Source organism: Erpetoichthys calabaricus, chromosome 13, assembly GCF_900747795.2.
Source record: "Erpetoichthys calabaricus chromosome 13, fErpCal1.3, whole genome shotgun sequence".
Classification (NCBI taxonomy): domain Eukaryota; kingdom Metazoa; phylum Chordata; class Cladistia; order Polypteriformes; family Polypteridae; genus Erpetoichthys; species Erpetoichthys calabaricus.
The window spans coordinates 39214104-39230369 of NC_041406.2; the positions used below are offsets into that span (position 1 = coordinate 39214104).

At 34.8% G+C, this 16266-nt stretch overlaps 1 protein-coding gene across 1 annotated transcript in view; it reads right to left on the bottom strand.

Annotated features, from left to right (window-relative positions):
- Positions 1–16266, bottom strand: part of septin7a (septin 7a) — a 95353-nt gene that overhangs the window by 13769 nt on the left and 65318 nt on the right. The window contains exons 5-10 of the mRNA XM_028818142.2: positions 11444–11561; positions 5679–5771; positions 5450–5546; positions 4004–4055; positions 3175–3300; positions 1353–1373 (exon numbers count right to left, since the gene is read on the bottom strand). Of these exons, the coding sequence (XP_028673975.2) occupies positions 1353–1373; positions 3175–3300; positions 4004–4055; positions 5450–5546; positions 5679–5771; positions 11444–11561 (507 nt within the window). The remainder of the gene's footprint in view (positions 1–1352; positions 1374–3174; positions 3301–4003; positions 4056–5449; positions 5547–5678; positions 5772–11443; positions 11562–16266) is intronic.

The window sequence follows — 16266 nt, forward strand, 5'->3', positions numbered from 1 at the left end:
TTCTGTGTATTGTATTGTATTGTATTGATCCCCTTCTTTTGACACCCACTGCACGCCCAACCTACCTGGAAAGGGGTTTCTCTTTGAACTGCCTTTCCCAAGGTTTCTTCCATTTTTTTCCTACAAGGTTTTTTTTTTTTTTGGGGAGTTTTTCCTTGTCTTCTTAGAGAATCAAGGCTGGGGGCTGTTAAAAGGCAGGGCCTGTTAAAGCCCATTGCGGCACTTCCTGTGTGATTTTGGGCTATACAAAAATAAACTGTATTGTATTGTATGTTTTGATAATGATTGGAGTAAGTGCCAAAAAACAAAACAAACACTACTACACATGGACTTTAAATACAAAATAGTTATTGTAAATAATATTTCATTTTTTTATTCTTCCTTGTAATAGTAATTATACTAGAGTGATTAAAAAATGACAATTTTGTAGATGCTTATGCTCACTGTCTCACTGCAATTTCACGTTTTACAAAGAAAACTTGCAAAAACTGTATAATGAATTTTCACTGTGTATATTAGGTACAGCATAAACAACAAGTCTGTTATATTGTAGAGCTACTTATTAATTAACCACTTTACCTCCTATTTGTAAGAGCAGTAATCAGCTTCATACTTAAGATGACAAGACTGTCAGCCATTTGTAAATAACACTTAAGTGGGTGCCGAGTTACTCAATGTAAAGCAGATGCAACACAATGCTTAGGCAACAATAACGCACATACTACTGCAAACATTTAAACCAATGAATACAGTAACCAGCTTGCTGTACAAAATTGTTAATACTCTGAGTGTAAATTGACTTGTTGCAGTTTCTGACCAGCTTAAATTGAATATTCAAAGAAGAACAAGATGCTGATAAATTAAAATTAGATTCTCCATTCGATTCAAGATTGTATAAATTCATGCAATAAGCTTAGAAATGTTAAAGCTTAGAGGGTAAGGAAAATATGAAAGGTTTTTTAAAAACCTTAAGATCATTTCAAAAAGGATAGCTGTTTACAAGAAAAAAAGAAGGAAGACTTATTAATAATAAAGCAAGAGAGGCTCTAGTTTTGGAAAGACACTACTTTAATAAAGTACAAATGTACTGTATTATGGGTCTTTCTAGGTTAAAAAAACTCTAGATATTGAATCTATAGGCAAAGGGCAATTTTCATTTAATTTCCCAGTTGAAAGAAATTCTTATATTTATCTCACAGCTGCTCTTTTCATCAGGGATAAAGCTAAAACCGACTAAGCATGGAAAAGCAAAAGCAAGAAGCCAGCTCCAATGGTGTTAAGGAAAAATTGTGTAAACATTAATAGACTGAACTGATTTTTAAGTTTGGGAAATACTTAAAATGACCACTTACATGCCTTCAACTGTGTCATATCTAAAAAACAAAAACAAATAAACTTAGCATGCTAAAATGAACTCATGCACTAAAAAGCAAATATTAAAAGGCTTGTACAAACAAATGGATAGCATGGTAATGAAACTGAAAATGTATTCGATATGGCAATTAATACTGCTGAAAAAACAAAAAACAATATTGCGTTATAACCCAGCAGATTAGTAGCAGCTTCACACTGCATTGCTGAGGGTTAGCTTATGTTTCTTGATTTAGTGATATGCAGAGCAATGATAGTGTTAAAGCTCATGTAACATGCGGGCTTATCTAGCAGCAAAGTACCCATGGTGGGCTGTAATCCTAACCATACTGTTTTTAATTTTAGCAGAATACGTGTACTCCAAAGATACAAATAATTAAATGTAGACTGATATCATTATAGAATTCATGGTTTTAAATTATGCATAAAAATACTTGGAATAAAAATACATTTAAGACAAACTATAGTTTACATAAATGCATGATTATATGAACGAATGTGCATTACATATTATACACATAAACAGTGGATATATAAAGTACCACCACCGAACATTGATACAAAAAATGTATATATAGTATCTAATACTTGCCTGTTGCCTTGTTCTTCTTACTGGCACTCTGAGCCTGAGCTCAGTGAAGAGAACTAAATCTGCATGGATGGGATAAGTTGACACTCTGGTGCAAAGCACGTATGGGATACACGATCTACTGTGCTTGCCTAAAGAAAGCCCTTCACAACAAATTTGTTAGATACAGTTCTGTCGTACTTAAATGATTTTCATGACCGCCTGTAGAAGCACACTTATTTCTGACTTACAATAGGAGTGAGAACTTCTCAAACCAGGCTAAGATATGCTAAAATAATACACTCTAACTGTATGGAAATGGATAAACTTTTTTTTTGGTCACACCAATAATCTTACCCTCTTCATTATTACCACACCAACATATAGTCAAGATTAGTGGAGTATTTGAGCAATTGCTGACTGACTCAGTTTCTCCCAACTCATTTGTGGCACAATGCAAACACATAGGAGTTGTTTTTTTATTCTCTTTACTGCTTTTCTGGCCAGTTTTTTTCTTACCTGGGTTTTAGGAGACAACCTGTTCCTTGAAGATTTTCGGTAGTATGAGTCCTCAATTTACTGATAGCTGATTTAACAGTGCATCTTAGGATTCTTAGTAACCTTCAAAGGCTTTTTATATCCTACATGTGGACCTATGTTTGTCAACAACTCTGCTCTTCAGTTCTTGGGGAAACACTTTTCTTTTCATATTGGTTAGTATACACTGACCAAGAGTGTGACCTCATTCATAAAGGTCTATTCACCCTTACAAAAGCAAGTAAATTCAATTTAAATGGTTGTGTACACAACACAAATTGTTCAAATTCTGAAGACAACAAGCTGAGGCTATATTTTTAATGATAAAATGTCAGTAAAGTAGGTGAATTTTTTTCAAAGCTGAGTTTTTCAGGTTTGTATGTATGATTTACTTTAAATATATATATGACTATAGCACAACAAAATGTTAAGAATTTTTGTTAATCATACAAAAAAAATGAATGCTCATATCAGTTCTAATACTGCAAATGTTGACGGCAGTTTGTGAAAACTTTGTACACCCACTGTAAATATATATATATGCATGCTGACATTGAGACTAAGAGCCTGAAGCAACATCATATAAACTTATCCAGTGCAAATTAAGTTACGACTAGTTCTTTCCAAGGAAAAAAAACACTGCCAAAACACAGAATACCAAATTAATAAACAAGTTCTGAAAAAAAATGCAGACTCACTTTGTGAGCTGTCCTTTGTTTTTATTATTGTCTACTCCATTGTATGTAACAGCTGCAAGCTTCCTGCTCCTGTAGTTCTCATAGTGTACATTATTGGTGACATCTTTCAGGTCCTGCATATGAGTTCTACGAAACAAACATTTTTGTTTTAAGTAAAGCACAGTCAAATACCAGATGTATCACCAGTAAGGTTTATTTATAAAGTTAACAAAATTAACAACAAAGATAAAAAAAAAGAAAGTAAAAAAAACTACATAACTACTTCTATAAAAATAAATGCACATGCATTTTTTGTATATTGCAAAGTTAAGGAGTAAAGAATACATTTTTTAAATGACGAGGTGGACTATTCTTATTACAGACTCAAATCAGGACTCTGGACCTATGATTAACCATTCAAGCTCAAGTACGCTCCCATTTTTTGACATGCTTATAACGTTAAGGATCACGGAGAGCTGTTGTAATGACTGGCATGCCGCATTTCGCATAATACAGCAATCAACAACAAGCACTTCATTGCTGTGAACTATTAGACACCAAGTCTCACTCACACTGGGCCTGTATAGATGTACCAATCAACTTAACATACATGTCTTTGGAATGCATGTAGAAAATCAGAGTACTAGGAACAAGACCATGAAGACAGGGAAGAACATCCACAATGACAGTGACAGGGTGCCAATCTGAATTTAGGAGTCTGGAGCTGTGAGGAAGCAGCACTAAACACTGCATCAATATGCTACCATTGAGATTAACTACAGAAATTATATAAAGAGACTTTAAGCAATTTACTTTCAAAACATTAAACTAACAAGACATCACTCTCTACCTGATAAGCATGTTTCGCAGAATTGTAAAGTCACAGTGTTCTCCATTTTCAACTGCAAAAAAGAGGAAAAGATAGGTTTGCTTTTGGGAGAAATACATAAAAACATACTAACATACAGTATATCAACAATGATAGGGTAAAGGACAATGCTCACTCACTAGATATTACTAGAGATGCAGCAAATCAATAAAAAAAGATTAAGAATGAAAAACTATCCATACTTTTCAAAATCCACTTATTTAATTCAGGGTCACAGGGAGCCAGTATATATCTTGACAGCACTAGAGACTAAGAAGGAAGCGACCATGTTATGTTTAATCACTAAGTAATGACAGTTTTGCTTTAACTTTTATTTAATTATAGATGGAGAAATATTATATTTAAGTATGTTTTTTGTTTTATTTTTATTTAATAGCCAGCTTTTCTTCCTTTTATATATTAAAAACTGAGTAAGTATATAGACAGGGTGATCATATTATAAATTGTACTAAATATCAGAAACAGCTAAAATACCTGACCATAGCATTTCTAATGTCATTCATTATAATAATTCACTTTTTGAGACAGGATGTATTGTAATCATTATACACTAAATACAGAATATGGTGAGTCATAACTATGGAAGATATATTCATAAAGCCAGACTGTCAATTGAAATGAAAGCACTTTTACCATGCAAAAAACAACAATAATATTCATAAAAATGTCTACTAGCAGCAGCCATGATAATTTTGGATTTAACCCTAATGATCATAAGAGCTCAGAGAAATATTCTACATTAAACACACTTTTACTTGTTAACTCAATCAGCAGTTATTGTTAATTATTTTCTTCGAATGATACCTTAATTTCATATAACTTGATTGCAAAACAACATTAAATATTGTAGAAATTGCAATGTAAAACATTTAGTAAGTATAGTAAAAACTGGCAGCTCAATTATAAAAAGGAGATACAACATAGTTACTTCCAATGTATAATTAGGTTAAAAAATGAGCAATATGTGGTGTTGTAATATGTAATGGACTTACGAACACACAAACGGTATTGCATAATTGGTTTCATTTACGAACACACAAACGGTATTGCATAATTGGTTTCATTAAACTGACTAATGTCCTAGATCACAATATTAATCGTATGTGCAATATTATCGCTGCTGATGGTATGTGGGACATACAAACAAACTTCAAAAATAAAATTTAAAGTTGATAAAGCCATGGATGGAGGCATCTGTCATGTTATGCAAGTCTACTTCACTGGACACTTAGGACACAAGTCCATGCCCTGTCCGCTTCATAAAGAGCAAACTCTTTTTTTAGGTTATTACTAGTAAACAAAGCAATAAAATCAAACTCATAACTCATGTACCAGATGCTGCCTGGATAAGTTTTCATTTTAAATAAAAATGAGCTTACTACAATAAAATAGATTTCAATGTTTTACCTTCTGCAACACCCCATGGATACTGTCTTCCTCTAACTCGTTTGCCATTTACTTCAATGATGGTATTACTGCCTACTACTGCCAAAGGTAGACGATCCTGCAAAACACAAAAAAAAAAACATTTTAAACTTGATACCCTTTACATACAACTCTATACTGTAGACACATATTTCGGTGCACCATTTAAATACTGTTAAAATGTAAAGAAACTTAAGAAATATGAAAATACCTTTATTTTTTTAACTATTTTGCTTTCTTCTTCATCATCTGTTTCAGGGAACTCATAAATTTTGATTTTATGGTCCTGGATTTCTTTCATTATCTAAGAAGTAAGATAAAAGTTTAAGAAGAACGGTCACTCTCATGGTAAAAAAAAGGGGGGTAAGAACCTAAACTAGATTACCTCTGATTTATCACAATACTTTCAACACTATTTTTAGACCTATATAACTCAAGACAATGTCTAAAACACCTGAACAGTACAGGAGTTAATGGAATGCAACCTCTACATAGGAGTTATTACTATAATGAACACTACAGATCAAAGGGTGTTTTAGAGGAATTCTGAAATGAATGGAAGAATCATCAATAGACAAGTCTGATTTCACAAAACTATGAAAAACATGGGGCAGAAATCAGGAAAATTACAGAGTCAGGTGTTTGTGGCATTGGAAATGTTACTTAATTTGACTTGTCCATTAAATACCACTCTTCAGTTAGTGTAATTAAACAGGCAATATCTTTTTCATATAAAGATGAAAACATGAACAACAAAAAGCAAATGTCACAAACATGAGAAAGTGATTTTCTAGTCAATACGATTTAAAGAGTGTGTTTTTACAAATCAACTTTAAAAAAAACTTTTTGGAAGTGGAATAAAACTGCATTATCCACAGAACATTTTCAGAGACTGGATGTGCAAACTCTTCAGATATTATTGTGGCTGTTACCACTGCATAGGAAGCCTTGTCATAACCTGAATTATTTATGCATAATTATTTGATTTCAATTAATGTACTGTATACTGATATACTCTTCCATCCACACATACCTATTTTGAACACTCCTTTGACGTAATACAATTATGCAGTTTGACAAAACAAGGATTGCAGGAGGTGGACATATGCATAAATTAAAAAAAAAAAAGCACAGTTTGTGGATTTTACTTCTCTACTCATGACTATAAGCATTTAACTCCCTTACTGTCTAGGCCAGTGATTCTTAACCTTTTTTGAGTCACAGGCCCTTTTAAGAATCTGATGAAAGTTATGGACCCCCTTTTCCAGAAATATTCACATAAACACAACTTTGCATGTAATGAATATAATGTACTTTATTTATAGAGATTTGATTATCTCATACATATGACATACACCAAGTATTAATAAACCTTATAATAAACAATCTTAAAAAAAACACTCCCTTTTTTATGCAAAAAGTAATGTCCACTCATTATAATTATGAAATACAATCTTCTTGTGCAAATTAAAACAGATCTACCACTACAAAGTTTTCTACTACCATTACTACTATTACATCATCTACTCTAAATCAACAGTACCGGGTTATATAGTGAATATAAATGTTAATTTTTATCTGACCCTCACAGACCCCCTGAAACCCATCCATGGACCTCAGATTAAGAACCCTTGGTCTATGCAGTATGGAGACTGCAGCAAGTATATCATGCCCTTCACGGCTAATATCCTTCATTATATCCCTGCACAGCTTCTGCAGCTGCTGATTTTATTTTAAACAGTTCTTGCATTACACACAAAGTTAACATTTTATTTGCCTTATTAACTGCTTGTACATACTTCCTTGAAGATATTTTTGATTTTATAAAAACTCCTACTGTATATTCTTTTCTGAGATTCTTTGGGCAATATAGAATCATTGATATCTTGTACTTACGATTTGATGATAATGATATTTGTTTTAATCTACTGACGTACTTTGCACTTCTCTACATTAAACTGCATTTTCCAGGTACCCACCCAGTTTTAAAGGAGATTGCTGTGCAATATTTCAGGTATTTGCTACTCTTCTAAATTTGGTCTCATCTGCAAATTTCACAAATGTACTAATTATACAAAAATCTATGTCATTAACATAAATTTAAAAGTGGAGTTGTCAGAGATACTTTAATGCTACATCCCATGCATTCTACATCCATGCATCCCATACATCTACTTTCCCCTCTGATCTGTAGCCGGTGTCCAGCTGATTAACTAGACTTAAATCCAGTTTTGTATTACCTCTGATCTTATAATTTAACTTGTATCTTACTAAGATAGCTGCTTATTGTAAAACGTTTGATTCCTCTAAGGAGTCCATTGATAGATACTTAACATATTTTCTTCATATAGGAAGTCTTCTAATTTTTTTTAATTAGGTCTTCAATAACAGAATGACTGGAATTTGTGCCACATCTTGTTGATCGGACTCCCACTGGCAGCTTTCTAGTGATAAGGTACTTCTCTCTTCTTAAGTGATTGCCAGCATATGTTTAGTAATCCTCTATATATTTAAAATGTTTCATTGCTTCACACTACCTGCAAAATCCCATCAGGCTCACGTTTCTGACTGCTGTGTAGCAAGAGCCTCAATAACTTTTGACTTTTCTATTTTAAAATACTTTGAATGTACTGTATTTTCAATTCAACCTGAGGCACTCTTAATTTCTTCTTTTATAAATGTATGATTAGAATTATACATTTTTTATTGCCACTCGAATAAGGTTCACTTCTCATCTTAACTTCAATAAAAATTCTTGTTTTACTATCTCCTTAAACATTTAGAATGTTTTTGGGACCCTTGCTGTGGTTTCTAGTTCCACTTTAGGCTTTTATTTTTTACATCCTTTTTAAATTATCATATAGAGTGACCATTTAAGTCTTAAGTTTTTGAGGTCTTTATTCATTTAATTATACCATTTCTTTTATTTTTCTATTTCATTTGTTTTACATTCACATTTATTTAGGGCCTGCTAGAGCCTGGATCAGAACGTGTCTGAAGCGACATCAACTATTATGTATCGTTACAATATATTTCCCCATTCTGTATTTTCTAGGTGTTTTATCATTCCCAAAATTTACTTCAAGTTTCTGCTTTTGCGTACTTTGACTTTTTTCAAACAGGCCGGCATCCGAAAAAAAAGAAAAAAAAAACATGAAAAAACTATTTCTCATTAAGTCAAAATTCAGAAGTCAGAAATCTTTTTAAACATGTATGTAAAACAGAATAACCATAAGAAAAGTTACACATGAAGACACACCAAACACAAGTCACTAAAGTTTTAAGGCAGCAAAACTAACTCTCGAACCACTGTGCTGTGTCTATACAGAGGTCAAAATTCGTTGACCATAACATCAGTATAAAAACGTTAACAATTTTATATATAAAAATCCTAAACCTAAAAAAGTGCACTTTTTTGTCACACTTTAAATTGGGCTTATTTTAAAACCTACATATATATGTTTGGTATCATTCTTTTCAGAATTTATTGACCTTTAATGTGATGTTGTTAGATTTTCAGATTCTTATTCTGTTTTTAAATTATAAACTAAAAAATATCAAGAACTCATGTCCCGCAAGACGAGACTTAACCAAAAGTGCCAAGAGATTTAACCACACCCAGGGCCGTAAATAAAAGACAAAGAGTAGGACAGCTGCTGTACAGGCTTTTAAATGTTTGAAGCGCTGTGCAAGATGCAGATCATGCGGCATGGCAGCATCAGCAAGCCAGCAGCTGATTGAGCAAAGAGGAGGTAAAAAAAAAAAACAAAAAAAAACAAAACAATTTGTTTCCCATTGTATTACCATTTAAGAGGGGGTTTCGGAGGAGCGACAGCATCTCCTTGGGGTGTGTTCAGTCCCCTTCTTCACAACACGAGCAGCAGACTGGCCGCAACTGTGGGTTAGGCACCGAAGATGCCAGGGGGCTTGCCTCCCTACTATACTATAAACATATGATTATGTTTACTGCCACCAGTTTCAGGGAACTCTAGTGTGCCCTCTGATAACATCATCAATCTAATTTGAAGAGTACTTGTGTGGTAGAAGGAATTTCCTAGGATTCTTGGCCCGGATTTGTACACACATGTACTTCATCCTGGGAATTTACCAGTAAATTCCTCAAATGGCCTGCATTTGTAAAAGGGAATGAAAAATTTGTCTTAAAACAAGATTATATTTTCAAAGAAATAAGAATCAGTTTTTTTATTATATTTACCAACACTAATTTTACTGAATAAAGTAAATATTTCTTCATGAATAATGTGCAACATTCTCCTTAAAAATGTATTCCAACAGTGTTATACTTTGGAAACATTATTAATTATCACATTTTACTTCTGAATAATTTAAGCCGGTACATAAACTTGATTCACTCAATGGAGAGGAGTGGCTTGGGGGTCTGGGCAAAATGTATCCTTGAAGAAAATAAAGAAAATAATCTCAATACTTAGATTTTTAAAATATAACTAGTCAAGATGCATTTATCAATAAAATAATAATGCAAGAGTTCAGGTATTTTTGATGATCTCCGTTGGTTTACATTAGCTATTCTGAAAACAATCCCCACTATTAAAAATGGAGTACTTGGGAATATAACCCACACATAAACTGAGAAAAAACAAACAAACAAAAAAACTCCACACTGTCTGTGATATGGCTGGGACTTTAACACAGGACTCTGTTTCTCTAAGGCAACAAGGCCAGCTGATGAATTGCACACATTTTAAAGGTTAATCTGTTAACATATTTTTTTATTCTTCTAGTTACTAATGACGACAACTGTGTATTTAATGTTTGTGTAGCATTTATTCTTATATGTTGTATATTTTTGTTACATGCTAATTCTGTCAATGTCCTAACACAGAATCTACTACCCCATCTTCTTAACTTAAAAATACATTTTTACAAGAAATTCTTAATTTCGTTGTCATTTTTGAAATACTAATTAAAAGTAACTACTTGAACTGTGTTAACAGAGAATAAATTGTCAACTGTGAAGCTGTTAGAGCATATTTTCCATCATATACATCATAGTAACATCTAAAATCATTTAAATCAATAGGTGTTATGCAATTTACATTTTACAAATTTTCTATACTCTTGATTATGTTACTACTAGCTGCATGTGGTCTTCGGGACAAAAAACAACCCAAAGACTCCCTAGCACTTTTACGATATTCGTGAACTTGGAGAGGTCTTAGCTAACTCTTAAGAATTACCCAATGCAGAGGACGTGGACCCACCTTGTGCTTGCTGCCCCACTGGCTCTGACTCTGGTGATACCATATCTTAGCTGTATTGCTGGCATGAGTCTTACTAATCTTTGTCTCAAGAAAATACCTCCAGATAGACACAGTTTTTAGTGAAAACTTCAAGCCTTGCCCTCTGTTGCTGAGGTGTTTCACTTGCATGTTATTGAGCCGTGGCAATTGTTGTGTCATTAGCACAACTTCATTATTGCATGGCTGCGTCTGCTGCACACAGGTCTTTCATAGTGAGAAGTGAGGTGCGTGTAAGCACCGAAAAAATTTAAAAGTGCACGCATGGGGCCTGGAATAGGAAACAACCTTTGAAGATGTACCAGTATAGTATATAATTTCAATCTACCACACAAATACACATGCTATTTAAAAAAAAAAAAACATTGTGTGCATGTTACAAAAACTGATTTTTCCCGGTGGATGCCACTTTATACTGAACTCTTATTTCCTAAGCACAACTAAATCAGCAGTGAGGATACAACATTGAATTTTTTTTCATTACAAATTAAGAATCAGTTAATTGTAAAAAAAAAAAAAAAAAAAAAAAAAATATATCAAAACACACAGATAACGGGTTAGTAAAAAAAAAAAAATTGTCTTGGCATTTTATTTCAGAAGTAATAGGAAACTAGTGACAGTTTAAACTATAATAAGCATATTTCACAGGACAGTAATATTAGATCAGTGATGAAAACCTGGATAGTCCAATGCCTACCTGCTTCTTGAATTGTTGGCACTCCTCTGGTGTAAGTGTATCAGCTTTGGCAATAAGTGGAATAATGTTTACCTTTTCATGCAACCTTTTCATAAATTCAATGTCCAAGGGCTTCAACCTGTGAAGTCAATATAAAGATGAAGGAGCATATTAAAAGGTTTTAACTATCGACAGCCAACATTCACATTTTAAACTTTTCAGTTTACATAATAAAAACACCAGTGGCGTTCTGGAACATTAAATTGTAGGATATTATGGAAAAAGCAAACAACCATATACATTACTTGGTCCATCCAACTGGACGACTAAATTACTTATCAATTATCAAATATCAAATATTCATGCATCTCATTTACTGCTATTGGGTTACACGCATTACAACATATATTAATTTAATAGAACTACTGGACTCCTCAGAGAATGAGGTAAAATTATATGAAATCATAGGTACAAATCTCTCATCTCTAGACTGTTGTGTTTTTAAATTTCTTAACACTAGAATTACCAGAGCCTACGAAAAAACTCGTAAATCCGTCCCACCTTAAATCGCGTCTTAAAGCCGTTTGCACATCTCCGCCAGAGTCTTTTGTCATCTAAATGTGCTGATAAACACAATCTACTAGCAGCCAGCTATTCCATCCCCCCACCGACTTAGAATGAACTCCTAGCTCATGCCTTGCCTTGATTTGATTATTTGGGATTGAAGTGGAGTTTTACAGTGGAAATAATTCGAGCGTTATTTGGAATACACGCATTTCATGTGTGTTCCATTTCTACAGTATAGTACTAGTCTGTGCAAACACATTTTTAAAACAGAAACGTTTTTCATATTCTAATAGTAAATGTAGGCATAAACTATATAACGTATGAAGCCTGAAGTCCATATATCAAAGAAACACTTTCACAAAAGGTACAAATAAGAGAACACGTGCGCTTTTCTTCAAAAGTATAACTGCACAAAAAAAAAAAAAGCCGCGTTAGCATGCCACATTGACACTCGTACTATAACTGCTGCGGTGGCGTAATGGTATCAGCTCCTGACTGGGGACCAGAGGGTGGTGAGTTCGATCCCGTACGGCTCCACTTCGAGAAATGATCTGCTCTTATTCTTACAATTTTAGAATAACAACATAAATTTCATTTCAGTCTGTAACAGCCGGTGTAACTTATGATACTGGTAAAGGTTAGCTTTTTTTTTTTTTTTTTTTTTTAATTCACTTTTCATTCTCGCAGTCGATGCATACTAAGGCCCCCCCCCCAAAAGGGTTCTGACACAAACGCTGGCGAAGCTGCCTTCCTTCGTATCTCACCGTCACTTGATTTTCTTTTTATTCAGTGTTATTGAGTGTTCCTGCCAGTCCCCACATGTTGCTGTATGCTGTTTCTTTTGTACTCCAGGACATGCAGAGGAGAGAATGATTTCACATTATTTATGCTGTTTTCACATAAAGACTGCAGTATACTCGTGACTGCACTCTCGTACCAATGCACTTTTTCCATCACCTTTTCCTGTAAGAAGCAATGTACTCACTTCTCTCTATGCTGTGGTTTCTATTACACACCTGAAAGAGACGATATATGTGAAAACTTCATCGCACTAATGCAATCTTATTTGAAAACGAACAGCGTCAGATCAGGTGTGAAAATTTTATGTGAGATACGAAGAAGGCAGCTTCGCCAGCGTTTATGTGTCAGAACCCTTTTGGGGGGGGCATTAGTATGCATCGACTGCGAGAATGAAAAGTGAATTAAACAAAAAAAAAAAAAAAAAAAAGCTAACCTTTACCAGTATGATAAGTTACACCGGCTGTTACAGACTGAAATGAAATTTATGTTGTTATTCTAAAATTGTAAGAATAAGAGCAGATCATTTCTCGAAGTGGAGCCGTACGGGATCGAACTCACCACCCTCTGATCCCCAGTCAGGAGCTGATACCATTACACCACCGCGGCAGTAGTAGTAAAAGTGTCAATGTGGCATGCTAACGCAGCTTTTTTTTTTGTGCAGTTATATTTTTGAAGAAAAGCGCACGTGTTCTCTTATTTGTACCTTTTGTGAAAGTGTTTCTTTGATATATGGACTTCAGGCTTCATACGTTATATAGTTTATGCCTACATTTACTATTAGAATATGAAAAACGTTTCTGTTTTAAAAATGTGTTTGCACAGACTAGTACTATACTGTAGAAACGGAGCACACATGAAATGCGTTTATTCCAAATAACGCTCGAATTATTTCCACTGTAAAACTCCACTTCAATCCCAAATAATCAAATCAAGGCAAGGCATGAGCTAGGAGTTCATTCTAAGTCGGTGGGGGGATGGAATAGCTGGCTGCTAGTAGCTTGTTTTTATCAGCACATTTAGATGACAAAAGACTCTGGCGGAGATGTGCAAACGGCTTTAAGACGCGATTTAAGGTGGGACGGATTTACGAGTTTTTTCGTAGGCTCTGGTAATTCTAGTGTTAAAGATATACACTAGCATGCAAATGCTTGGGCACCCATACTTAAAATGTCTGTTATTGTGAACAGTTAAGTGAGCAGAAGATGAACTAATCACCAAAAGGCACAAAGTTAAAGATAACACATTTCTTTAATATTTTAAGCAAGATTACATTTTTGTTTCCATTACACATAGGTACAAAATGCCAAAAAATGAAAAGGGCTTGAAGCAAAACGTTGGGTACCAGACATGGTCAGTACTTAGTAGCACCCCTATTCGCAAATATTGCAGCTTGTAATTGTGTTTTGTAGCCAGCTAAGAGTTTGTCAATTCTTACTTGAGTTACTTTTGCCCTTTCAACCTTGGAAAAGGTTTCTAATTCTTCTAGATTCTTGGGACTTCTTGCAAGCACTGCTCTTTTGACATCTATCCATAGATTTTCAATGATGTTTAGGTCAGGGGACTATAAGGGCCAAATGCAAAACCATCCGCTTGTGCCTCTTGAGGTAATGCATTGTAGATTTTGATACGTGTTTCAGATCATTATCTTGCTGTAGGAGGACCCATCCTCTTTTTAACTTACTTTTTTTTTTTGTAGATAATGTGATGTTGGCTTTCAGAATTTGCTGGTATTTATTTGAATCCATTCTTCCAGTGACATGTTCCCTGTTCAAGTGGCTGCAACACAAGCCCAAAGCATGAACACCTCCATTCCATGCATAATAGTTGGGACAGGTGTTCTTTTCTTGGAATTTGGCATCCTTTTATCTCCACACATACCTTTGCACATTGTGGCCAGAAAGTTCTATTTTGACTTAATTTGCAACCTTCAGTTGCTAAACTTTGTAGCTTGAAAACATGAAAGGTTTTCTTCTCAGGTCTCTGCTAGAAGGTCATATTTGTTGAGGTGTTGCTAAAGAGTAGAACAGTGCCCCACCACTCCAAAGTCTGTTAAATCTTCCTTAAGATCTTTTGTAGTTAAATGCTGGTTTTTATTTTTTTTGGTATTCCAGACCTCAACTTGACCTCTACTGTTCCTGTTAACTGCCATTTCTTAACAACATTAAGAACTAAGGAAACAGCTAACTGAAAATGCTTTGCTATCTTCTTGTAGCCTTCCCTGCTTTGTGTGCATCAGTTATTTTATTTTCCAGAGTGCTGGGCAGCTACTCAGAGGAGCCCATGGTTGCCGATTGTTGGGAGAAGGTTTGTGGAGTCAGAGAATTTATAAAGCTATGCAATTTGCACCACCTGCAGTTTCCTAACAATGACTGTTAACAAGCCGCCACCCCAGCTAGCTAATTAAGGTCTGAGACCTTGGGAAATGTTATCTGAAATATCACATATCTTGGGGTGCCCAATCCTTTGCATGGTGCTCCTTACCTTTATACAACTGCATAAAACAAAAACAAAATACTAATCTTGCATAAAATGCTGAAATATGTCATCTTTAATTTTACGCCTTTTGTTGATCAATTCATCTTATAATGATGCTTATAATGGTTAAAACAGCACAAACTCATGGATATCACTGTTTTTATATATAACAAACACTGCTGGTTGTACTCGCTATACTGTGCCACGAATCTGAGAAAGTTCTGACGCTTCTTTTCTTAGTGTTCCTATACCACATTCTCCAGTATCTCAGTCTCACCAAAGTATGCTTTCCCTCTATTTAGTTTACTCACTGCCTGAACATAAATTTTACTATTACCCCAGGTTCTTGTCTATAAGCCGGACTCATGTATAAGCCGGAGACCAAAAATCATACGAATTTTTAAAATAAAATCTTATCATAGATAAGCCGGACTCATGGATAAGCCGAACGTACTATAACCTATAACTAATAGAAGGGAGGGAGGTCAGTGGTCTCACTCGCACCCATTTAATTTCTTTAAGGGGGGAGGAGAGTGTGAGATATTGGCGTCTCTCTCACTCCCCGCATGGCGCGGTTGGAGCGGCCGGAGCGCGTTCTTTCTGCTCTGGGCGTCGCCGAGTCAACACGCGCGCGTAGCGGTCATTTAAATTGTGATTTTATATGTAAGCATATTTAAATATATATCACGGATTTTTTGCTGGTTCGCGGATTTCTGCGGACAATGGGTCTTTTAATTTCTGGTACATGCTTCCTCAGTTGGTTTGCCCAGTTGATTTCATACAAGGGACGCTATTGGCAGATGGCTGAGAAGCTAGATTGCTTACTTTTCTCTCTCTCTTGCGCTGACTATCTGTGATCCTGACGTATGGGGATTGAGCAGGGGGGCTGTTCGCACACCTAGATGATACGGACACTCGTCTAAAAATGCTGAAAGATTATCTTCACGTTGTGATCTTTTCTGCAGCTGCTTCCTGAAACGACATGCTGCACAGTGCTTCGC